Source organism: Paroedura picta, chromosome 11 (genome assembly GCF_049243985.1).
Source record: "Paroedura picta isolate Pp20150507F chromosome 11, Ppicta_v3.0, whole genome shotgun sequence".
Taxonomy (NCBI): Eukaryota; Metazoa; Chordata; class Lepidosauria; order Squamata; family Gekkonidae; genus Paroedura; species Paroedura picta.
The window spans coordinates 26,312,714-26,339,173 of record NC_135379.1 but is presented as its reverse complement, the minus strand read 5'-3'; the positions used below and the strand labels follow the sequence as shown (position 1 = coordinate 26,339,173).

General features: G+C 40.5%; 1 protein-coding gene across 1 annotated transcript in view; it reads right to left on the bottom strand.

Moving 5' to 3' along the window:
* Positions 1-4,180: 4,180 nt before the first annotated feature.
* The window catches only part of AHR (aryl hydrocarbon receptor), a 57,849-nt gene continuing 35,569 nt past the window's right edge, over positions 4,181-26,460 (bottom strand). Inside the window, exons 7-11 of the mRNA XM_077304263.1 lie at positions 24,217-24,419; positions 23,544-23,653; positions 22,471-22,612; positions 20,118-21,336; positions 4,181-6,967 (exon numbers count right to left, since the gene is read on the bottom strand). Coding sequence (XP_077160378.1) covers positions 6,815-6,967; positions 20,118-21,336; positions 22,471-22,612; positions 23,544-23,653; positions 24,217-24,419 — 1,827 coding nt within the window. The 3' untranslated portion in view covers positions 4,181-6,814. The remainder of the gene's footprint in view (positions 6,968-20,117; positions 21,337-22,470; positions 22,613-23,543; positions 23,654-24,216; positions 24,420-26,460) is intronic.

The window sequence follows — 26,460 nt, the reverse complement described above, 5'->3', positions numbered from 1 at the left end:
TAGGGTCCTTACTGGTACATCTTAGAGGGGCCATTTCCAGCCTGTGCTAAGGCAGTTGCATTGGTTGCCAGTCCAGGCACGGAGCAGGTTCAAGGTTTTGGTGTTGACCTTTAAGGCCATCTGTGACTTGGGGCCTACCTTTCTGAGGGACTGCTTGTCTCCTTATTCCTCTCGCAGGGCTCTCCGCTCTGCCGGTGCTAATCTACTAGAGGTCCCTGTCCCTAAAGAAGCACACCTGGCCTTTACCCGGGCCAGGGCCTTTTTGGACCTGGCTCCGACCTGGTGGAATGAGCTCCCAGGAGTGCTGAGAACCCTGTCAGAGTTCCACAGGGCCTGCAAAATGGAGCTCTTCCATCAGGTCTTTCATTGAGGTCAGAGCCAGGAACAACGGTGGACTTTCCTCATCCTCTGCGGTACCATCTAGCATACCCCACCCTGGGGGGTGAACAGCTGTGGGGATTCAGGGAGGGACTACACCACCAATTTTGTTTTATCTTCTTTTTAACTTATGCTCTGTAGTACTGTTATGGGATGGGGGTTTGATCATGTTTTGGGGAAGTTATATTGTACCCTGCCTTGAGTCCCTGGAGAGTGGTGTGCTAGAAATCTAAGAAAAAAGCAAAATAAAAATAAATAAATTTGGGTAACAGCTCAGGTTCAAATCCCCAGTCTGCCATGGAAACAAGCTTGGTGATGTTAAGCTTGAAACACTTTCTCTCTTAGCCTAACCTCACAAGGCTGTTGTGCAGACAAAATGGATGTCTTGCTCGTCTTGAGCATGGAACAGGTAACATTACTGAAAATAGTATTTTGAATGTCTTGGAGTAGAAATTTGGGGAGCTAGTCAAGATGTTATGGTACAGAATCTCCAAAGCATTCTTTTTCTTAGTTATATTTTCACTTCTTAGTTGGTGCTGATATACACAAATGTGGGTCCTGCAACTAAATTATCCACTACTCGCTATTCACTACCAGTCTAAACAATGTGTGATAGCTAGAACCATTGCATCAGGTGATGGTTTTTCAAAAATTCATATATTTATTTTTGTTTGACCTTTTACATTAACACCAAATGTCCTCAGACTCAATGACTTTAACTGGTATGTTGGGGATGAAACAAGTGCTACAAACAGCTTTTCCCTAGGGATTGGCAAAAGTGTTTGGTGAAAGACTTCACATAGCATGAGCTATATTTTTCTATTTTTGCTTTTACATACAACGAAGAAGAAAGTAAGTAGTTTCCTAACAAATATATCCAGGTAGATCAATTTGGAACTCACCTGCCACCTTTTGAGAACTTCGCCATTCCCCCCCACCCCCCAAGAGGCTGACTAATGCACTGTGGTAGGGCCTCTGGGGTTAGGAACTAAAGTAGTGAAAGCAAAGATGAAGAGGCAGAAATCCAGAGGGAAAGAACTCCATCCACCCAAAACTCATTTCTTAAAATAACTTTCACAGTTTTTTTTTAAGTGCCTATAAAAGGAGGCAGACATTAGACAGAATATTTTCATGGGTAACATTTACTATTAGTTGTATTCTGCATCCAGATTTTGGTATGTATGTTTAAATTTTAAATAACATTTTTTATTAAAAAATATATTTTAACTAAATAAAGCAGTGAAAATATTGAACCCTAATTTTTTTAAAAAAAGATTTTCAGATAGTGCTTTCCTTAAATTGCAGGGGAAGAATCACCATCCAGAATGACCCAGCATCTGGTACGTTCTAAATATCAGGGCAGATCTCACTCCTTGAAGTGAGCAAGCAGAGTGGGGGGACTGGCCAATGACTGTGATATTTATTGTGTTTAAAATCTTTCCACCCAATTGGTGCCCTCAGGGCAACAACCAGTTAAAAGACACTTAAAAATCAACTTGCTAGGCTTCAGACTGAAAGTACAGTCCACTAGCAAATGCTCTGAAATCATATGATTGAACCAGTTTAATCGCACACAGCGCTAATTACATAGCACAACTTATTTAGTGATCTGAGAGCCTTTAGCTATGAGTATGATGAAGCAGCAGGCACTGAGCCTCTAAGACAGAGAGAAGAGTGATGACTAGTTTATCCCTGTGATACCAAAATGGAAGTGATACCATATCAGGGGGTAGTCTAACTGCAGCCCTCCAGATGTCCATGGACTACAGTTCCCATGAGCCCCTGCCAGCAAATGCTGGCAGGGGCTTATGGGAATTGTAGTCCATGGCCATCTGGAGGCCTGCAGCTTGACTACTCCTGATTGACAAGGACTTCCCAGTGATGCCCTTTTATGAATGTTTGGGGTGCATGATACACAAAATACATGCACAACACTTTCCAAAAGGCTCAGCAGTTCTTGGCATTTAACTGTTTATGGATTTCCCTTTCTTGTTTTCAGTTTGCTATATTTAAAAAAGGTGAAGTTATTTTTCTGTTTTGTGCAAAACAATATTCTGTAACATGTATGATCCCTGAGTTAATTTCATGGCACATAAAGTTGAACGCTGCTTAATTGATGGTGCATCAAGGCCTCATGTGTGCAGATCACTTTCAACAATAGCTCACATACACTAACCCTGCCACTCGTTTCAGTTCTGATGCATCCGACTATCCTCTGTTCAGTCACAAATTACACATATGTATTTGTAACCGAAGAATGTTTCCGATGACTAAATGCAACATGTGCAAGGCTATTTTGAGAGTAACTGAGGGACAGTAATGAAGAATGCTGGAATGCAAAGTTACACAGCAAAATGATTTGAAAATATATTAACTTCCATGATTTTAAACCAACATATATAAAACAAAAAGTGGTTGATTAAATTTTGTTACAGGATTTTTTTTACAAACAACCCTATGATTCAATATATGAAAAACAAGTCATATTTCTTGTGTATGCCAGGTAAGGGGGAATAACAGTCTTTCCACAGGAGAGACATGTTTGGCTTGATAAGTTTGAATAAGAGCCAGCTGGGTGTAGAGAGCCAGCTGGGTGTAGTGGTTAGGAGCACGAACTTCTAATCTGGGGAGCTGGGGTTGATTCCGCACTCTTCTACATGCAAACAGCTGAGTGACCTTGGGCTTATAAGAACCAACTCTTCTTCAGTGCTACTTCCTAAGGCTCTTTCTGTACTCACTGTTTACTTTCAGTTTTCGCAGTGTTGGATGTAGCTTGAGTTAATTTGGTAGTTGTCTGAACAACCCTGCAAAGAAATGTCTTCTTCTGTTTTTCCCCCGTGTTTCCAGAATATAATCTTTGCATCCCAAAAGAAAATAATCAAAGTTGTTGTTTTCTGGGGGGGGAGGGAGGAGACAAGCATTTTGAATAAATGCCTGAAAAAATTAGGGGGAAGGCTGCCCATCTGCCCTTTGGAGTGCTCTGCCTCCATATCACTTAGGTGATGGGGGGGTCTCACTTATCTCTGATGCAGAAGCCAGCGTAGCACCACTGCCATGGTGCTATGACGCATTGTGCTTGTAGAGAAGCCAGGCTCTCTGCCTGCAACTGTTTAGTGGGCTGCATGTGCTCTGCACGCTTGTTGCCACTCCCAGCCCCAGAGGGATTGACAGCCCAGAACGGCCTGCTGTCAGCCACGCCCACATCGATCTTACCAGGGAGGAGAGAGGCCAGGGGACTCATCATCTGAGGAAAAGTTCTCTGAGTGGCTTTCTCCTCATCTCATGCAGCTGTGAGTTTGGTGCTAGAAAACAGTTGTTCTAGGTGCTGCCGTGGCTCAAAATGGCGGGCACAACTGCCCGCAGTTGGACTTTAAACTTTAATGTTCTTTAAAAAAAATACCTAACTTGTTTAACTGGAGAAATTAGTCAGCCCTTCTACTCCCATGCGAGGCAGGAAGTCTGAAAGGGTGCTTCCCGCCACAGAGGAAACAGGAAGACTTGGGAGTTTTCAAGCCAGAAATTTCCATGGCTGGTCAATGCAAGTGCAGTCCTAATGTGGGGCTGCACAAGAAGACAGAAGATGAAACACCAATTCTTATCTTCATTGCAGACAGAATGTAATCTCTGGAGAATGATTTGGGAGGCAGAATTGTAGCACAGGTAGATCTTGTGGAAGAAACAGTGCTATCAGTTCCCAGGGTCTTCAGTAAGGTATTTTTGAAACCACCAACTACAGTAGTAAGAGACTATATTTTGTTCTAATCATAAAATATAGTGAACTGTGAAAGAACTACATGTCAGCTATATTCAGGTGATATTTTATTACCATATATTATGCTTTACAAGTTTTATTGAAAGCCATTAAAAGCACTATAAAATTATAGCCTAACATAAGAAATTAATTGCATGATATAACACCGATGACAAGTGGAACAGAAAGGGAAGGGGAAGGGGAAGCTAAGAGAGAATTTACAAAAATAGGTGGTAATATTTATTGAATCTAAATGCTGATTTGCTTGGAATGGGGGAAAAAGTTGTGTGGGGCAGGATAATAAATGTATTCATTCTGAGAATACCTTGGTTTAGATGAACAGTGAACTACCAATATACCAGTTTACAGCATGTAAATGCAGCTAGTTCAGAAAACAAGCTGATATTATGTATATAAAAAAACTAGTTTACAATAAGGCAGCACACCAGTTTGCACTGCACTCTTGGCACTTAGTGATAGGATATTTGGTTTAGCAGAAACAACATGATATATACACAAGACTTGATTTGTTGGATTTTTCTGTATTTTTTTCTGAAAATGTACATCATCCCTTTGAGCCTTTAAGTTTTACAGTATTTCTATAACTGATTGTTAACATTATTCTTGTAAAAAACAGACAAAAATACTACAGAAACTGTTTAAAAACATGAGTACATTAAAAATTCAGGAAGAATCAAGTTACTTCTAATCTATTACATTTAGTGACAGCCAAAGTTCAAAAACTTTGAGACTAATGGCCCAATCCTACACTTCTTTACATCTGTTACTTAAAATATCATTTAATTGAAGGTATATTCTTTAACACTTTTTAAAGTTGTGATAGAATCCTAAATTTGAAATTCTATGAAGTGTTCTATCACCTTTTTGAGAAGTGCAAATTATAAACTAGAAGAAACAAAATTTAATTGCGCTTTAACACATATGGAGAAAAAAGCAGGAGGAAACCAAGCCTGAAATCTTAGTATCACAAGCTCCCCAACAATTTAAATTAACTGACCAACAAATAGTTTCCCCACTACTATATATCCATGTTCTTTGCTTTGTTTGTTTGGTTAAGTTTTAAAAATCTTGAGTTGTTAAGTTGCTCTTTCGTGAAAAATGTGATTGCCATCCTAAAAGGCATATTTATTTTTGTTTCTCTTCTTTTTAAAGAATCTACACTGTCATTTACATTATATATAGGTATGCAATAAACATTTTACATAATATAACACTTCAAAATTAATTGGTATAGATTATTTTACAAAGACATTTATAGTGCTTATTACATATGAACCATACAGCTTGTAAGAGTATGCAATTATATGAACATATACACATTTCCATCCTCCTGTTTAAACTCCTAAGAAGCACCAAACATTGGTGTCTACAGTTCTAAAATTCCTCAGATATAATTCCAAACACTATTTTCCATTTCCCCCCAAAGTTTAAATATCCTTTTATTTCAAGGATTATTTTTCTAAATTTGAACTAAAATAATTTTTCAGATTAATCTTTTGAACAAAGATCATTAAAGTGAATTCACATACATTAAAGATAGCTTTTTCCTTAAGAGTGCAATTGTCAGGGATATTTAATACCAACAGACCTTATTTTCCCATCTCAACAGCTGAAAAGTAGCAGCCGATCAAAATATGACCCTGGGTGTAGAAATCTGTACAAAAGTAAAGACACTGCTTTCTATTAGGTTTTTAAAGATTAAACTGTCAATACCCATTTTAATGGAAGTATTTGCATAGAGTGGCCTTGCAGTTTTTTTAAAGACCATTTAATAAGTACTGTAACACAAGATAAGGCACATGTTTTGTTCATTATTCAATTCAGAGCTAATCCTGAGGAAATTTTCTCCTAGAAGATATTTGTTTTTACCCTGTTGTACCTGAAAAATGCAGAAAAGAAACATTAAAAAAAATTCAGACTTTAACCATATAAAAACTCACCACATAGAGAATGATCTGAAATTCAAGATAAGTGAATACTGACTCAGAATAAATACATTGCTTTTAAAAGCCAAATCAAAGTAGCTATTGAACTGTCACAAAGTATAAATGATTATGTTTAGTGATTTCCCCCTGTACGTGCTCCTCTCAGAAATAAGGTAGCTAAGTTGTGAGGCACTTAAGGCTAACCATAAATGAGGAATGGATTTGATTGTACAAAACCAAAAATTGCATATTAAATTGCTTGTACTAAACTTTCTATTAAAGTGCTAGAACTTGAAATGTAATGTGAAAAGAGAAGCAAGCAACTAACAAAAAGAAATAGTATGCAATAAAATTCAGTGCTTTATTCATTCTTCTGTTTAGAACACTGGTTTTAATTCAAAAGCCTTTATAAATCCAAGAAGTGTCTTTTCTTATGCCACTCCAAATAAGTTTGTCAACTGTCTATTTTTTCTTCAAAACAATAAAACCATTTGCCTTATCTTATGTTCTACAATGGGTTCAGTACATCATATTGCACTAGTGCATATTTTCAATTTCTGAAGATTACCATGCACACTTTAGGCCTCGATTGCAACTCCCAACTTCCACCCTTCTTAATATTACGTTTTGGATGACAAAAATCTTATATTTACGCATGCATATAAGTGCAGCCAAACTCCATTCTGGGTTTTTAATAATCCGCTCATGATCTAATTCTCTGCAGGAATTTGCTCTTGAATTACATAAAACTACTGGATGCCAAATCCGAGAAAGGTCTGGTTTCTGTTGGATGATGAATAGGTTGAAGTTGTGTGACAGGCTGGGTGCTGACGACATCTAACTGTGGTGAATATGCATCATTCAGGCTTCCGCCATTAAAACTGTTCTGGAACTGAAAAAGAGGCGAGACTTTATTATAGATATATAAATGGCTTCCTATTCAATACTAAGTATTCACAACTAAGCAAAGTAATTTCACTATTCAACCAAGAAATACAAAGTAATTGCAAATATGTTATAATGAATCTTAGATCCCTGCATTTCATGGAATGCTATCCCAAAACTTTCCCTGATTGTTTGAGGCAGATTTTTAAGAAACCTAGAAGACTGGTACAGGGCGAGAGAACTGGAAAAGATCTGTTTGCACACTGGGCCCTTGGGATCCCAACCCTTTAAAGTACAGATTCTAGAAGTGCAACTCAAGATGATTCCGCATGGCGGTGGTTGCTGCTGGTGTGCTGCGGTGGAGTATCATGCTCCTTTGGTTTCTGTGTCACCACAGGGGACACATTTCAGCAATGGATCTGGTCCACTGTGTTTTATGTCCCTGTGGGGAACACATGTAGGTGGTGGAACCAGTCTGCAACTGAAATGTATTACCACAGGGGACTCAGACAGGTTCTGCCACATTGGGGGGGGGGGCGGCGTAGAGATTATATTTTGTGGGAAGGTTCTCACGCAATCCTACCTTCCTGCAAAAAACGCCCCAATTGGCCCCCATGGTACTGCAAATCAGCAGAGCTGAATGGGAATTTCTGGGCCCCTCCAGGCCACCATAGGAGGAGGTGGAGCTGGGCGTGGAAACCCCGGGTCTTCCTCCATCCACGCAGGGCTGCCGCTGGAAAGGCCCTGTTTATCCCCAGGGCATCTAAGGGAACACAGAAAATATCCATGTTCCCTTAACCTGGGCCAACGGTGCCGTAATACACGTGAGGTCTGGGAGAGGCCCATCCCAGTGGCAACATCATATGGAAGCAGGGATTAGCCCCACTGCCATATGACTGTGCTCCTGGCCTTTTGGATCTGTGCAGCTTGTGTGCTTTGTTTTTAGAGCAGTGTTTATTTAACTGGTGCCTGGTGATCACTGATATTTTTCCAGCGGTCTGAGTGTCCTTTGTAAGGGCAGAGGTTGAGCCCCATGGAGCCAATGTTAAAATGAAGTCTATAAGTGTTTTAGGAATGGAGATGGGGAAGGGAGTGGGCTTCCCCATCTTTCAAAGGACAGAAGCTGGCTGAGCTATTGTTGCATGTAGTCACCTAGCTTACCACTTTTCTGCAGAGCACTACTGAGAATACACATTGACAGGTTGCTGGATTCCAACAGCTCACAACTAGTACTATAATTGGTTCAATAGCACTAAGGAAGTAATTTTGTCATCAAAGGTATTTCAGGAATAAAATACAACTGGTTTGTCATTCTATTTTTACAATAGAAAGGATTTTATCACAGAGATGCCATTCTGCATCTATAGACAAAGTCATTGGTGGTTTTTAGCTGAATACCAGAAATTTGAGTTTGATACAACAATGGTATTTTTCTGTTTCTATTATCACATCAAAAAAAATTTCCAGGCCTATTTCCAACCCTGCTCAGTCAGCCTCTGGCTCGAAGACATTCACCGTTATCTGTTGACTGCAAGCAAGTCTGCCTAAATTTGCCATAAGGGTCACTCGATGGTGGCACTATATCATACTGCCTCACTGATATTACAAATGCAGCGTTACAATGAAACAATAAATAACCTAATGGTACACTTTCATCAGAATGTTATACTTCTGCCATGATTAATAGTAGCTTTGTGATCTGTTAGTTCAATTAGCCTTCTGCCTTGATCATCCAGAACCGTCTCAAATCAACCATTGATGCTCAGCTACCAGATGTCCAGGCTGGTTTTCAACATGGTTGCAGCACCCGAGACCACATTACAAATTTGTGCTGGATTCTTGAAAAAACACATGAATATCAAAAGGCCATCTATCTATGCTTTATTGATTATTCTAAAGCATTTGACTGTGTTGATCACAAGAAGCTATGGGATGCCTTACATGAACTAGGAGTGTCGTCCCACTTAACCCACCTCATCAGTTCATTGTACAGCAACCAGGAGGCCACAGTACAGACAATATATGGAGACAATGACTGGTTCAAGGTCAGCCAAGGAGTGAGACAAGGGTGTATCTTATCACCCTTCCTTTTTAACCTTTATGCAGAGGTAATTATGTGGAAGCTTAATCTGGAAGAATCTATGATCGGAGTCAAAATTAGAGGTCGTAACATCAATCATCTCCGCTATGCAGATGCTATAACACTCTTTGCTGAATCTGAGCGTAATCTGAAGACCCGGATAAAGAGACTAAAAGAAGAAAGTGAAAAGATGGGATTACCTAAATATCAAAAAGACCAAGGTCATGACAACTACTGGCAGCACCAAATTCACGATTGACAACACTGAATGTATTGATGATTTCGTCTTTCTTGGCTCTATGATCAATCAAAGTGGTGGATGCAGCCATGAAATCAAATGGCGAATAACACTGGGCAGGAATGCAATGTTAGGCATGAACCGAATATGGAAGAGTAAGGATATCAGCCTTAATACAAAGTGCCGGCTAGTCAATGCCGTTGTCTTCCCCATAACAACCTATGGATGTGAAAGCTGGACTCTGAAGAAGGAAGACAGGAGGAGAATATGCTTTCATATTATGGTGTTGGAGACAAATGCTGCAAATAGCATGGACAGCCAAAGTTACCAACAAGATAGTTTTAGAGAGGAGCAAACCAACAATGTCATTAGAAGGTTAGATAGTATGGCTAAAACTCACTTACTTTGGACACATCATGCGATCAAACTGGCTAGAAAAATCATAAATGCTGTGCATGGTCAGCGGCAAAAGAAAACATGGTCGTCAAAGGATCCATTGGCTCGACATGATCAAAGCCAATACAGGAATGACCATGAGCCAACTAAAAGAAGCAGTCAGAAACAGGGACGCATGGCAAGGACTTTCCTATAGAATTGCCGAGGGTCGGACACAACTGAATGGATGACATCATCATCATGATTAATAGGAACTTTGTGATCTGTTAAGTTTAATTGGCCTGTTGGCCATCTTTTATTGCCTTGGTCAGTTCAGTTCCTCTTGCCTTCACATCTCTCCCCCATCCATCTCCATTCCCCTCTGGAATGCAATCTTGGGCTCTGCCTCTGTTTGTTGCGACTGTCGTCTTCCTGTGTTATGTGGGTGCTCACAGGGAGGGGCATGGGTTGAGTGATTATATACTATGCCTATGCCTATTGATCTATGCCTCAGTTTTGACACACAGTATTGTCGAGTTAGCTTGCTTGCTCTGAATAAATGAAGCCTTGTGCACCAAGTCAAGGGTTTGCTTATCTGAGAAACTGAAGATCTTCACAGATTGTTGAAACTCACTATACTGGACTCGGGTCCTCCATTTGACCAACATGTCTATGGGAGAAGACTTGGACTCCTAAAACTGTGGTGAGAATGATGAAGCTCCCCTTACCCAGGAGGTTGTTGTGGGTAATGGAACAACACACTACATGACCACATACGTGGTAGGCACCCCAAGCTGTAAGCAGGGCAATGCCAGAACAGAGATGGGACATTATGTGACCAAGTGGCAAGGCGCTCGATCATCCATGGTCTAAAATCAGGATTGTGCCGACTAGACTGAAGCAGGATGGCATAGCCAGCTGGACCTGGACACCACAATGTGGAAGATCTCAGAGATAAGACTCAAGTTCAAGCCCCAGCTGGACAAGCTGATGGGGGTGATGGCATTGCTGTTCCTGAGAGATGAGGGGAAGGTGAAGGCATTTGCTCAGCGAGGTACAAGCCCAGCAAATATAAGTGCTAATGTTATGAGTGCATTCTGTACTAAGTCAGACTTGATGAGAATCATAATTCCATAAGCAATATTACAATATGTAATCAAAATCAAACAACAACCCAGGAAGGATTTCTTTAGTCATGACAGTATGTATTTCTCAAATGCATTTTGTTTACAGCACTGGTCCACATATTCTATTGTCCTCTGATAATTAATATTGATTAGAAAAACATACTAATATTTTACATATGTGCCTTACAAGCTGATCAGGACTGCATACAGAGACACTGATATAAAGCCATGGAAAAGCATTTAATTTGACAGTTCAACTTTGTAACACAAAAAAACAAAACCTACTTTTGACAGTACATAGTCAGAAACACTGTATATTTCCCCCAAACTTCACCAGTCTCCTCTCTTGTTCAATTTCTCTTTAGTTAGCATAGTTTTCATTAAAAAGAGCCATTTGTTACCACAAGCCAAGCAAATTTTGAGAATGGCATTTCTATTAAACAACTTTTGACATTTACCTGCAGATGTGCAAAGTAGTTTATTCATCATAGGGAGAAAAAAGGAAGTTGTGAATCTAGACTTCTTAAACAGCACGGTCAAGATGCTGAAATTTTCTCCTACTTATAGAGAAAGAATAATGGAGAAACCTGGCACTTAAGTTCTTAGTATGAATTTGCATGATCTCCCCTTGCAAGGGGAAGTGGGTGGGGAAATACTGAATAGGAGACAGAACTTCTGTTCAATGGAAGGAGAGGGGGGAGATCAAACTTTTACAAAGGTAGCTTTCTTGTCATTCAAATTATGACTGGCTGAAAAATATTTTAGGACTATTTGTTACTTCTGACAATACCCATCTCTCAACCGGAGCCTGCAGAAGCAAAACAAATTAAAACCCAACTAGATGATGTAGTAATAGGCAACCTCATCTCCCACAAAGAAATACTAAATAATTCTGAACACCAACAATTATAAGAGACAAATGTAGGCATCAAATTTTTACTTTCCAGGTGTAAATTGAAACATTTTGAAGGGAGGTGATGAAAACGTCAGACAAACAATAGCAAAACAAAAAATCCTTTTGAGTATCTTTTTTCCTTTTACCTAGAAGTCTGGCACAATTTTTTAAAAGAAATTGGCTACCTTCTACAGTAAATCCAGACGATTAAGGGTCATACAGGTAGCATGAAGATGTTGCATTATCATGCAGCCAGATCCAACTATATGATAATGCCATAAAATTAATTCAGAACAAGGGCAGGAGGCACTTCCCTGACTCCATACCATAAATTCACACATGTGCAACGGCAATGTTTCCTTTTATTTTTGAATGGGTAAAACAGTAAGCCAAAATGATAGCTACAAATGGGGGACTATGATTTACAAAACAGTATCTCCTCCCCTTTAGCTTAACCTTTGTAGAAACCATTGGTAAAATAAAAGATATAGGGTTTTTTCTCTGATCTTAGTGCCTCATTTTTCAGAAAAGCAAGTACAAAGATAGGAGAGGCTGAAAGCAATGTTTTTTATGGATCTGTACTCCAAAAAAAAAAAAGTCTTCTGTACATGTGTTCAAAGAACAGCCTTTCATTTATCTAATATATTCATGCCTGATTTCTGATATGATTCACATGCTTATCCCTCTTTTGTTTTTGTTTTTTTAGATTTCAACTACCATGGCTTGAACCAATCTGAAAAGCAGATACAGGAGCCGATTTGCATAACAAAAACCTGCTACTCTGACCATCTTAGAAGAAAGGCAAGATAAAAATGTAGAGAATGAATCGGTCTCACATGGGCTATCCTAATCCCCATGCATTTATAAAAACAGTGAAGGCTATAATCTCAAAGGGGAATGTTAGAATTCTGCCACTGGCAAGTTTCACCATCCAAAGGTAAAGGGAAAAAGGCAGAAGACTCTCCCTAACACTTAAGAAGGACACCAGGAAGGACTCCCTGGAGAAGAGTCTAATGCTGGGAGCAATGGAGGGCAAAAGAAGAAGGGGACGACAGAGAATGAGGTGGCTTGATGGAGTCACTGAAGCAGTCGGTGCAAACTTAAATGGACTCCGGGGAATGGTAGAGGACAGGAAGGCCTGGAGGATCTTTGTCCATGGGGTCCATGGGGTCGCGATGGACAATGACACGACTTCGCACCTAACAACAACAACAACACTTAAGAATCACTCAAAATAGCATCTTTTTTCTGTCCCAGGCCAGTACTGAACTGTTGCTTTTTGAAAACAGGTGACCTCTCATCAGAGGAGAGGTGGGGAAGATATTGGGTCTGAGACCACAAAGCAATACAGATGTGAAAAGAATTGTAGGAAACCTGTGAGTGATAGATAAGGCATAATTTTTACTTTCTCTTGAACAGTAAATCACTAGAGGATAGGTGAATGAATTTAAGGGATCACATCCAATTACCAGAGACTTTTCCAGTACAGAAGCTAAGGCCTGAACCTGCCAGCTTCAATATGGAAGAAAAGTGTGCACAGCACTGAGGCACCATGTTACTTGAACAAGGGGAAGAAGAGGCGACTCTTAAGGATATGATAGCAAGCCTGTTACTCCCCACTGAGCATTGTCCAACTGGACTAAAGAATTCATAGCCTGTGGATTCACAGTAACAACCAATTCATTTTGTTTTTCAACACAATTTCCTAACAGACCCAGATTAAAGAAACCAACTCATTACATACCCCCCAGGCATAAACTGTGAGACATATATCTGAAGGAGTTAGATTGACAAAAGCTCATCCTAAAATAAATGCTAGTGTCACTAGGCTGTTTTATTATACACAGAGACAATTGTCATTATAAATGTCGAAAGGCCTCAATTTTATAACACTTTGGCCAACAGATGCTCCAGGATAGGGTTAAAATGGTGTGTTAAGCTCCCTCCGAGGGATAATAAAAGAGCCCCATTGACCTGTTGATTAGCAACTTAAAGGAAAAATGCAGGCAGACAAATCCCACTTCCCTCCCAGGCTAATAGTTCACAGCACTCACATTGTGCAGTGGCTGAATTAGAGATGAAGTGCTATTTAACCTGCAGGCCATTAACAACAATAGAGATGACCGCTAGAATCATTAAGCATATATTTGCTAAAGGATTGTAGCAAAGGCTGTAACAGCAGCCAAATTAATGAGAGTTTACATGTCAAAGACCTCATCTGTTCTGAACAGAAAAACACGATGCCCTTTAAAATGATTGGCTTGGAAAATACCTGTATCCTATCTTACTCTTCAACAGGACTCAAAGTGCCTTGTAACATCTCCTACTTTTCATAAGAACTCAGGTGAAACCATGTTGGATTAGGCCGATGGCCCATCTAGTCCAATACTCTGCTTCACACAGTGACCAAAACCCAGGTGTCATCCTCACTGGAACCTTGTGAGGCAGGTGCAATTGAGAGAATTTGACAGTCCCAAGGTTGCAAGTTATTTTTTTCAGGCAGAATGACATTGGAAACTGGGTCTGCCAGATCCTACCTCAATACTGTTACCGCTAAACTGCACTGGCTCTCATTACAAATGGTGCTACAAAAGACAGTCTAAACCCAGTTGAAATAAGAAGAAGCAATGAGGTTGCGAGTCAGTGCCATTCCCTGGTAGGAAGAAGGGAGAGTGGGCATGCATAAAATTAACAGGAAAAAAATTGCCTTCAAAAGGACTGGGCTTATAGTAGAAGAAGCTCATTTTTTATATGCTGCTCTTCTCTACCAGAAGGAGTCTCAAAGTGCCGTATAATTGCCTCCCCTTTCCTCCCCCCACAACAGACACCCTGTGAGGTAGGTGAGGCTGACAACAGCTTTATGAGTGCAGGGGTAGTCAACCTGTGGTCCTCCAGATGTCCATGGACTACAATTCCCATGAGCCCATGCCAGAGTTTGGTGACAGAGGCTCATGGGAACTGTAGTCCATGAACATATGGAGGACCACAGGTTGACTACCCCTGCTGTAAAGAACCCAAGATCACCCAGCTGACTGCATGTGGAGGAGAGGGGACCGAAGCCCATTTTGCCAGATTAGAAGCTGCCACTCTTAATCACTACACCAAGCTGGCTGGTGAAGGTTCATCATCACTACTGAGAAAATAAAAACAACCAAGGAGCTTTACACCACCACTGAAGGTTCCAAAGGCTACCATGGAAGTAAGGGAAGGGGCACATTGTGAAAGTGTCCCTCAAAAAAGCATACTTGCTGATCAGTTCTGAGTTCCCCATGCTGATGGCAATACCAAGCCTTTCCTCTGCTTGAAACAGCACCTGTGCCAAAAGCTATTTAGAATTAAGTATCAGTGCTGAGGGACTGTAGTAACCGAGGCTGCTGTTTCACTATGTCAGTTTTTGGAACTAGGCATTAACAAGAAAGAACAGAGCTGAAATCAACAGTTTCTGGTCTTGGAACAGAAGCAATCTCAATAGACTGAGATTTGCTAAGTGGGCTAGTAGTAAACTGAGGTTAAACAGACCTTATCCATAACTAGTTTATCAGAACATAACTACTAAGAACAAGAAACTTCACCTACTTCAGCAATTCTCCACTACTACAGGGGCTGAAGTGGCTCAACCAACCCCAACTAAAAAGCAACATGTGTGTTGGTCTTATGTACTGTCAAGTCATTTCCAATGTATGGTGACCCTATGAGGTAATACCCCCCCCCCCCAAAAAAAAATCCTGCCATTAACAGCCATTTCCAGATCTTGCAAACTGAGGGCCATGGCTTCCTTTATGGAATCACTTCAGCTCATGTGGAGTCTTAATCTTTTCCTGCTGCCTTCCAAGGCGAAATTGCCCTTCTGAAATCCATAATATCTGAAGCAATGAATAGTGAAAGCTCAGGCCCTGCCAGCAGTTTTGTTAGTCTTTAAGGTGTTACTGGACTCCTGCCCTTTTCCATTGCTACAGACAGCCTTACAGGACCTAACTGCAACTAAAGTTGAGGGGACTGATTGGCTGTTTTAGCAAAGAATTATTATAAGGCTATATTTGGACGTTGTGACACAGGCTCCCATGAGGTCATACTTCCAAGTTTCTCATCTCAGAAGTAAGACAGCCAAAAAGGTGAGGAGTGCCTTCATTCAGCTTGCCATACTGCCAAAATCTTGTGGAAAACAGCCCTAGTGAAATCCAAAGCTATACAAACCACATCTCCAGGCTTTCTGACTTTGAACAGAAAACACCACAATGTGTGCTCAAATTAATCACATAATTATTATAAATTATTGTGATCAATTATTATTATAGACATTTTTATGACCACCCAAAATGCAGAAAATTTAGTGTCATTAAACACAGTTGTAACTGAAACATAATCATCCCTCTTATTAGACACATTACTGAAACATGATGTATAAAATTAAGACATTAGTGGCAGATGAAAATCAGCAAAGCCCTTGAGTGTTTAATAGGATAGCATGAGATACTTGCAGGACTAATAGTATCTACTAATACAAAGAACAGGCTTCAGGATGAGCTTTCCAGCCTTCATATATGAGGTTCAGAATGATTAACAGCATGAAATATAGCCAAGAGGAGGGCAGCCAAGTGCTATACAAGCATATTTCCCAAACTGTGCTGAAGGCATTCATCTTTACAACCAGAGATACAAATGGTACAACCATGATCTGAGTTTTAATTACACAGCATTACATTATTCCATTACTCTGAATGTGCTTTAAATAGTTTGATCAGGGACGGTGATAGAAGATAAGTATCAAAGGTAACAGGGGTTGAGACTCTCAGGCATTCCAATTATTTCATCGTAATCAGAGTTCAGATAGTCTTAGGCTACATCCAGATGTTACAAATATAGGTTTGCTCATATGAACACATATCTGGCTTCCCTCTCCTTTCCTCTCACATCTTAAGAGTGATTGAAGAGTTCCTGTTTTCATAGGTCCTCAATCTAATTCCCATTTGTCATGATGTCCACATGTGGAAATTGGACAAACTGGAGTAACAGTGAAAAATTCTATAATGAAAAAAACTGCCAACTCCTCTCCACATGTAAGGGGAAAATGGAAGCTTACAGGTACAAGGACAAGCCAGGATCAAATCTATTATAAATAGCTATTTGTGTCATCTAAATAGAGTCCAGGTAGGGTTGTGTCCAATCGGCTGCGCCCCCCCCCCCCGGTGAGGCGCTGGTTGCGGTGGCTGATTCGGATGCTGCCGCGCACAGCCCTAAGTCCAGGGCTGGAGAAATGAGTTTTAAAGTTACTGTAGTGAGGAAAAAATATCCTGAAGATCAAACAGATATTCTGCTTATGGTTTAGGCATCACATGGGCTCCAAGACTCACATACCTATAGTCCTTTTTTCTCAAATGATTTTATTTTATTGGCATCTAGATCAGTGGTCCCCAACCCGCGGCCTGCGGCCCGGGAAGTTTCTTACTGCGGGAGGGGGGGAGAGGGAATCAGGGCCACGCATGCACACGTGCGGCCAAAACTGCGCACGCGCGGCACTTTGCGCAGCATGCGCGGGCAGCCAGTTGCCCTGCCGGTCCCCAGCCTCCAAAAGGTTGGGGACCACTGATCTAGATAATATTGCCTTATTCTGTATTTTCTTTTCACAATTTCTAGGTTTTCCACCATCCTACACATACAAAGCATGTCAACCTTACTTACTGCAGCAGCTCAAAAAATGAACACATGGAACATAAACAAGCAGACAAAACCTCAAATGAGGTAGTCTTCAAGCATCATTAATTCTATGTGATTCTTGAACTGAATGATAAAGCTTACAAGTGTGAAGTCCAATTTCATTGAAACAAATATGAGATGCACTATCATTTGCTGAATTGATATTTGTTATATGGAGGAATGTAATGCACACTATAACCCAGTCCAGAGCAAGCAAGCAAGATCCCCATAAATTCAACACAATCTCGTTCCTAATCTCACATTTGGCAAGCATGTGACGAAGAGACCTTTATAAAGACAGAATTTGGATTTATGCTCCGGGAAAAGCAACAGAGTAGATACAGAATGGCAAACTAAGGAAAGGACTTGTGAGGAAATTGTACATTGAGAACAAGATTTTTCAGACATATTTTTACATGGGGGGAAGGAAGGGGGTCCAATTTTTCTCCCTGGTTTACCCTAGCCATCAAAAGAAAAACATCCAGCTGTATTCCAAGATCCTAAGGCTTTGACAAGAAAGAGAAACATTGGGGCACTTCTTATATACTTTGTTTAGTGACTCAGTCAATTAGGAATGAAGCTTGTTTGAAAGTCTTCTAAGATAGTACTGGAGAAGTCATTATTCCTGGAACTGCCTAAAATACGGGTAAACTGAAGATTGTAACAGAAATCTAGAACAGGAGCTCATCAAAGACCATTTATGCATGGGGGGGGGAAGGTCGAGCCAGCGCTTGTACAGCAGTGGGGCTTATTCCCACTTGCCCACTATGCCAACGATGGCCCAGCCCCCTCGGCCCTAGCCCACTTTAGGGCCTTCGATGCCCCATGGCAATGGAACGCTGATGCATTCAGGAAAGAACTAGGCCTTCCAGGCCTCCATTAAAGTGTGATTGGGTTGTCACACAATCCCAACCCTGTGGAAGAATGCCACCTGCACCATCCCCCTGCTACTATGGAGAAACACAACAGAAACTTCCCACTCCGACTAGCGTGTGTACATGCTGAGATCCAGGGCTGACCACTTATGACAAGGGAAATCTTCCCCCATCCGTACATGAGAAGCAACAGGGCAAGAAACCGGGGGTGGCCTGCTGCAGCCACCAACATGCATAATGGGTCAGCATGTCCAATTAAGTAGCATTAAACTAGACGAGTAGAGCCTCTTGTGGCGCAGAGTGGTAAGCGGCTGAAAGGCTGTCTGAAAACTCTACCCATGAGGCTGGGAGTTCAATCCCAGCAGCCGGCTCAAGGTTGACTCAGCCTTCCATCCTTCCGAGGTCGGTAAAATGAGTACCCAGCTTGCTGGGGGGTAAACGGTAATGACTGGGGAAGGCACTGGCCAACCACCCCGTATTGAGTCTGCCATGAAAACGCTGGAGGGCGTCACCCCAAGGGTCAGACATGACTTGGTGCTTGCACAGGGGATACCCTCACCTTTAAACTAGATGAGTAAGATAACTACTGAGTTAGAGAAAAATATAATTGCTTGAAGACAGCTACTGTTGCATTCTAAACAGAAAAATGTGAAACATTGTAAAACTACAGTTCTATACAACCTATAAATAGCTGCTACTAATTCAGTATTTTGCTTTTTGTCTGAAGTATCTAGTTCTCTCTTTATATACTTATCCTTAGCAAATGGAAGTAAATGGGTTTCATTACTCATATGTAGTACACAATTTTTTAAAATTTTTAAAATTTATTTTTATTTTTTTATTTATTATCTATGTAACGATAGTTTGATCTCAGACACCTGAGATCAAACTATCGTTACAAACCTATGGCAGAAATTATTATGCCTCCTGATTTGTAGTCTAAAGCCTGTTCATGGATAATTTGAAGCCAGTAAGAACATTAATGCTGCATTCTACATTCAACTAAAAGGTTCTTAAGCACAGCTTTTTTATGGTTTTAAAGTTAACATGGTTAACATGTAAAATTTGTTTAAAAGATGATGAAAACACAGTTCCATATGTTCTACATTCATAACTATAGCGTAACATTACATAGAGATGTATCAAGTTTCTGGAATGACCCCTTTTCTTTTCTGGTTGAATGTGTGTGGCTGTTTCTAAACCCCCTCAACCCAACAGCCAATGTGTTAAACAAAAGAACACCAGGAGTTTCACTCTGGCCCATCAAGACAGTTTCTTCGGGATTGGGGGGGGGGGGGTGTCCTTCAATTGCTGCTCGGGGTGGGGGTGGGGGTCATCCTCAATTGGTACTCTTTCTGTCTGTTCTCTTGGCCTTGTGTCTGTAAGCTTGAAGTGATGTTTACATGTCCCCTCTTTACATCCAATTGTGCTAATCTGCTAATTTTTAGCTCTCTTTTTTAATATCTTCCTGGGGCCAGGAGTTAAGATGCCGGGAAGGGTGGGCGGGGAAAGAGATCCCTCCCCCTCCCCAAAGTTGCCTTGTTCCTCTCTGTGCCCTGTCAATAAAGTTGGCTTGAAATGTTTTTTAAAAAGTGTCTGGAATGACATTATTCTATACCTAAAATATAAACAAAGTCTGTTCCAGAAGAGAAAGACTTTTTGCAAAAACACAATTTTTGTCTTCTCTCCATATATTTCTTTAGGAAGCCTCCCTTTCCAATTTTAACTGCCTCTCGTTCTGAGGATACCAACATAACTGGTGAGGGGCAGATAAACCAAAAATTGCAGACTATATGAAAAATAACTACCCACTGAAAGTGCACTGGATCCCATCAAATGCAAAGATATTATTTTAACAGTTCAAATGTCATACCTTGCTTAGCAATGTTTGCTGTCCTGATACCACAGGATTATACTGTGTTTGTTCCGTGCCGTCTGTCTGCATCTCAGAAACACACTGGTACATTGACACAGCCCCAGCATAGCATGTCTGAGAATTTATTCCAGAATCTTGATTTTCAGGGACTTGCTGCAAACAACTGAGAAAATCCTCTAAGCTAGAAGAACCTGAATATGTTGATCTGTCAAAACCTCCTACTGGAAAGTCTATCTGTGCAAATTCTGAAAGCTGTGAAACCATATTCATAGGGTGCTTGTAAGGAATAAACTCTTGCCTACATGCGTACGTTGCAGTGTTGACTTCAGACTTGTAAGGGAACTCCTGAGTCAACTCTTGAACGCCAGAAAAGACACAAGGGTGTGACGGTTGCTGGGAAGCATTAAGAGGCATGCTGCCGACTGAGTTCCAGTTCGTGAACATCCCATTGACCTGCATGTGCTTCATCTTCTGACATAGTTGCCTTTGTTCTGTCACTTGGGGCTGCTGCCCCAACTGTTGCTGCATTACACAGCTTGAGTTCTGAATCATGGACTGTTGCTGCTGGCACCACGGATACAAGACATCAGTCTTATTTAAGGAATCCTGAACATAGGTCAAGATTTCATCAGTAATGTCAATGTCTCTAATATCATCCACATCAGAAAGTTCATTTTTAAAAAATTCTTCATCCTGCTGAAAACATTTTATATCTTCGAAGTCAACGCCAAGTGTTTTCATGATGCTATACAATTCACTGTTTTTATTATCCTGAAAGAGCCCCACGCTGTCTTCTGAAAGCATCAAGTTATTATTCTGTGGACACTCAGTCTGCTCTTGTTTCAAAATGCTGCTATTGCCCACTGGCAAAATATTATCCTGCCAATCACTGGCAATAGCATTGCCCAGTTCGTCCCTGGTATCTGTAAAGATGTTCTTTTCAAAAGAAATTTTATTTGAAGCAGGTGGACAGCGGTACACAGATTCATCTTGCTGCATCAATACACCCAAAAGCGAGTTGGGATCAACAGACTGTTTGGGTGCTGTAGCCTTGGAAGCTGCTCCTTTTCCAAAACTGCTTTTAGCCTTTGCTTGAGAAGAATCCATTAAGCCAAGCTGAGGAAATGTCACTTCATATAAGACGGCTTCACCTGTAGCAAACATGAAGGGCAGCTTCATGTTTCGCTTCCGTAAGTGCTCTGACCCTTCTTCATCTCTAAATTGCAGAACACCAAGGGTAGAAAGTTTACTATAGTAATGGCAGTAAAGAAACTTAAGTTTAAAACCAATGTTCAAAAGGTAAGAGATTTTACATACAATTTACATGTGATGTACTTTATTCAGAATATTTTACTAGGAGATGGTACAATGGATCAGAAGGTTTGTTCCACTAACAGAAGAATCTTCCACCAGCAAAAGCAGCCTTCTTCTGGTGGAAGGAATACATTTGCCAAAGCAATGCTACTCTGTTACTGAATGAGAACCTTCAAACCAAATTAGTTATCACTATATCTTGAATTCCATGTCATTTATTTAACATTTAATTTCTAGACTGCCCCTCCCCACAAGCAGGCTTGGGGTAGCTTACAACAATAATTTAAACATTTAAAACCATAGCCCAATAAAACATAATAAAATACAATAAAATTTATAAATTGCTCCACCATTCTGCCATGTCATCAACCACTGCAATCTTACTGGTGGTTCTTAGAGTTATTATAGTAGGAGCAGGTGGAGTGAAGCCTATTTAGGGGAGTATAGGAGAAAGAAAGGATGCTGACATGTGCCAATTCAGCTCACCTCCAGTTCACCAGTGGTGATCAGGCAGCCAATGAATCAACATGGTGTTTGACTATTCACAACCTGTTTTGTGTATCTGCAGGAACAGACTACTTGCAGCCATCAAAAGCCAAGTCCTAGCTGATGAAGGATCCCCATGTAGTATTATAATGTTGTAATAAGCTCTCTATCATGTCCTCTGAATTCATAGCTGACATCAAAGTCAGTCCCAAGTTCCATTTGTAACAGAGATATGCCTTTTTTGATGCAAATTATGTAAAAATGTTTTATTTTTATGCCTTTCAGTTAATAACGCCTGGGAATTCTGTTTCACAGACATATTGTTACAATCCGTAAACATATCATGTGTAAAAAAGAAAGAAAAGCCGTCATGATATATGTAGGGATGTGGCAGGGAAAATGCACGGAGAGCTGCCACGTGGAAACCCTGTTTCTTGCTTTTCTGTATCAGAAGCCACAGTGAAGAAACCAAATATTCCCTTCATCCTGTGGGAAACACCTATGATTGGAGAATGTAAGGTCTACAAAATCTGCCTCAAATAATACTTACGTAAGAGGTCTCTGAGTGGCAATAATATAATCTGGTCTTCCATTTTTGTAAACCAGTCGTGCATTTGCTTGAACCCAGGCCCATCGATTTTCTTTGGTAAGAAGTCTAAATACAGTCATACCACTTTCTCCAGTTTTTATCACTAAAATCAGAAGAGTCAAGCATAGTTAATTCCCCCCACATTAACTTTACAGATTTACACAGAAAAATTTAGCAAGTGTTTTTGTTCTGTTACACATCATGTAATTTACAAATTACTGAAATATAGCCTCCTTACACTTGAGTTCTATCACACTGCAGATAGATCATAGGTCTACACACTATTTCTTGATTTAAGAAAAAAATAATTGTGGAAACTCACTTGCAAATTAGTTACAAACATATGAAGACTTTTGAAAGGTTGATATTTAAATAGGAGCTAATTATTTACTTTGGTAATGGTGATTTCGTTTTTTCTTGGAAAAGACATTTTGGCTTTTATCAACGCCAGCAAAGTCAATACATCTTCTAAGGCGGGGGTAGTCAAACTGCGGCCCTCCAGATGTCCATGGGCTACAATTCCCATGAGCCCCTGCCAGCATTTGCTGGCAGGGGCTCATGGGAATTGTAGTCCATGGACATCTGGAGGGCCACAGTTTGACTACCCCTGTTCTAAGGGGTGGAGGTGAGCAATGTCAAACATTACATTGGTCAAGGAAAAAGCACACCCTTTCAGCTGAAGTGTATACACTTATATAAAGCTTCTGGGGGAAAAATTCAACTCTATCAAGGTCAGAATACAATCTAAATTTAGCAAAAATCTCTCAAAATAGTCGCTCTGCTTGAGAAAACTGCTGAAATCACAGCAAGAGAGCCAGAGATGAGAAATTGTATAGAGTGAGATGTGACAGGAACATGGAGATTAAAGCGAAAGGAACCCACATGAGAATTTTAAAATAGTGCATTTTCCCATTTAAGCTCAATGTTTAGCAAACAAGCATGTCTTATATTAATGTCTTTAAAAAAAAGACATTAATTTAGGATACATTTCAGAATTTATCTTAGCAAATGTTCTCCAGCGCAGCACTTCTTACTTCGGACATGATTCTCAGCACAATAAAGCATATCAGCTGCATGGATAAACTGATATCCTGTTCCTCTCATGCACAATTCTGCTTCGGTGTAGCCCAGCACAATCCGTCCTCTGTAAAATAGATTCAATCATTTGTAACATTTTAACTGCCATAAGACAATACACAACATGGATACAAATGCTAGAAAAATGTCATATTCTGAAACAATTGGCTCCCTAAAAAATGGACCAAAGCTTTTTATCTGTTCCACATAATATATTTCTGGTAAGGCCTTGGAGGAGGAGCGTGTCTCATGGCTTAAGTACACCCACTCCCCCTGAGTGCCTCCTCCTCCAACTGGCTTGCCTGTCTGTCTAGCAGCTTTCCGTTCCCCACCCCTGACCACCTCCTCCTCATTCTACTTCCCTCCGAGGCTCAGATGCTGCAGATCCCTGATGCATGAGAGCTGCCCTTGCTGGTGAGTTCCCTGCCCTGGGGCCTCCATCCTGCAGCCTTTCCAAGTCCTGGGGGGAGGGAGAGGCCATCCACAGAGTTCTTCCACCTTACCCCCCCTCAATCTAGCGCCCGTTGTATTCCTGAATGCAACGTGCTTGGCCCCTAGTTAACAATAATTATCGGGCATCAGATCTACTTTCACTAACAGCATAATTAATTAATTAAATGTTGCACTTACTTTGCATCACAACCTATAGGTGTGAAGTCCAGTTTGTGCTTTGTTCTGAAGATGAAGTTTTTGGTACGTATTTCAAGGATGGATGGAGTCTGAAGGGGAGTGGCTACAGCAAACAACGCCAGCTGAGGAGATATAGCTGCCCCATCTTTCCCCTTCTTGTTCTGACCATGAAGAAACTTTAATCTCCCTTGAAAATTCATGGCCTTCAGAAAAAAGTAAAACAGTTGCATCCTTAATCATTTATTTTTTATTAGATTTATAAGCCCACCTCTCTTAGCACAGCCATTTCGCGGTGGCATGCAACAATTAAAAACCTATATTATTATTATTATTATTACAAAAACATAATATCATTAAAACTATCTAACACAACAATTGGCATCCTTTGTTCGAGGTCATGTTGTTTTATTCATTGTATGATTTCCCTGCATTGCTTGCCACGTCCAGGGTGTTACAAGGAACAGTGTTTCGGGGGGAGGGGGGAGTTCTTAGATGTTTGTCGTGGTGTGGCCTCAACCGAATGCCTGATGGAGGAGCTCCGTTTTGCAGGCCATGAGGAACTCGATGAATGACAGGGCCCATTCCTCCTCTATGAGCTCATTCCACCAGGCGGGGGACAAGTACTAAAAAGGCCCTGGCTGAGGTCAAGTGAACCTCAGGTATGCCGGCCCTGGACTGCGAATGGTCTTAAAAGTCAAAATCAGCACCTTGAACCTAATGTGGTATTCCACTGGGAGCCAATTCAGTTATCTAACTAAAGGGCGTATGTAATCCCCACAGTGTTCTGGTAAGGACTCTGGTAGCCTGCCAAACTACTTTGGTGACTTCAGCCTCCATAGGGTAAGGCATCAAATATCACCCCCAAAATCCTGGTCATTTATGCAGCAGTAAACTCAAACTCATCCCAGGGCAGGTTCCAACAAATTCCTCCCTCTGAGAAATTGTGCCTCCATGAGTACAAAGTTCCAGACACACTAATTCATATACTATTAGAATGCCCAAAATTTGCTCATCACTGATTCTCACTAGCCGACCATCTGAAAAAAATCAAGTGATCTTAGTGTAGACAAGAAACACTGGATAAAGATTATGGTAAGTGAGACAGATCCTGCATCTATTATGACAATTGTTGACAATCTATTATGACAATTGGTCCTATCGGCCATTCTGAGAGAATCTTTTGGTTTTGAGCTCTGTAACTGCATAAAATGTTAATGTCAGTGTTATGGGTTTGTTGATTCTTTATGCCAATAAGGGTATTCTATTCTATTCGGTAAACTGCACACCATCCAGGCTGTGTAAGCGTATATCCTCTACTGATCCCTTGCTACTCAGCCACAGGACCTCTGTCTTTGATGGGCTCAGCTTCAGGCAACTCAGTTTTAACAAATCAGCCACAGCTTCCAGATTGGTATACTTCTCTTTGTTTCTCTCTCATACATATACTCATCTGGGTAGATTATGGAGAAGTGATGAGACTATATTTTGAGATTTCATTCCAAAATGAATCTGATAATTTTACCACTGTAACAATAATGCTTAAGTTTAATGAACTCCATACTTAATTTACATTTTAAGATAAATATAGATGAAGAATAGCCATAGTCCTGTGAACTCCCTACTGCTGAATCCGTAACAAGATGTTCTATTTAATACCACAGTTAGAAAATATTTTTTTGCTATTTTATCTTACTTTCCTTCCAGGAGGTGTAGGTGACTCTCCCTTTTATTCTCAGAACAAACCTGTAAAGTAGCTGAAGCTGAGGGACACTGATCAGCCAAAGCCACCAGTTCGCTTTAGGCATGTACAAGGATGGGAATGAATTCCAGTCTTAGCATGTGTATGTGGGGGAGAGGTGTATAATTTTGCAGAAAGTATTTTGCCTAATTTTTATCCTATCCTTAGGGCAAGTACATGGTACTGCCTTCTTCATTTTATGCTCACAACCACCCTGTGAAGGAGTCTAGACTGAGAAGTAAGAGCTGGTCCAAAGTCATTCACTGAGCTTCAAGGCAAATCTGAATTTAGGTCTTCCCAGTTCTGATATTACACATTAACCGTTATACTACACTGGCTCTAGATTTTTAGTCATGATTGTTTCACACAAAGATTCTTTGGAAAGTACTTTCTTAAGTAATTACTTTATATTTCTTTAAATTGCTTTTCAACAAAAGATGTAGAAGACAAAGAAGAAATAGAGCTGGTTTTTATATGCCACTTTTCTCTACCTGAGTCTCAAAGAG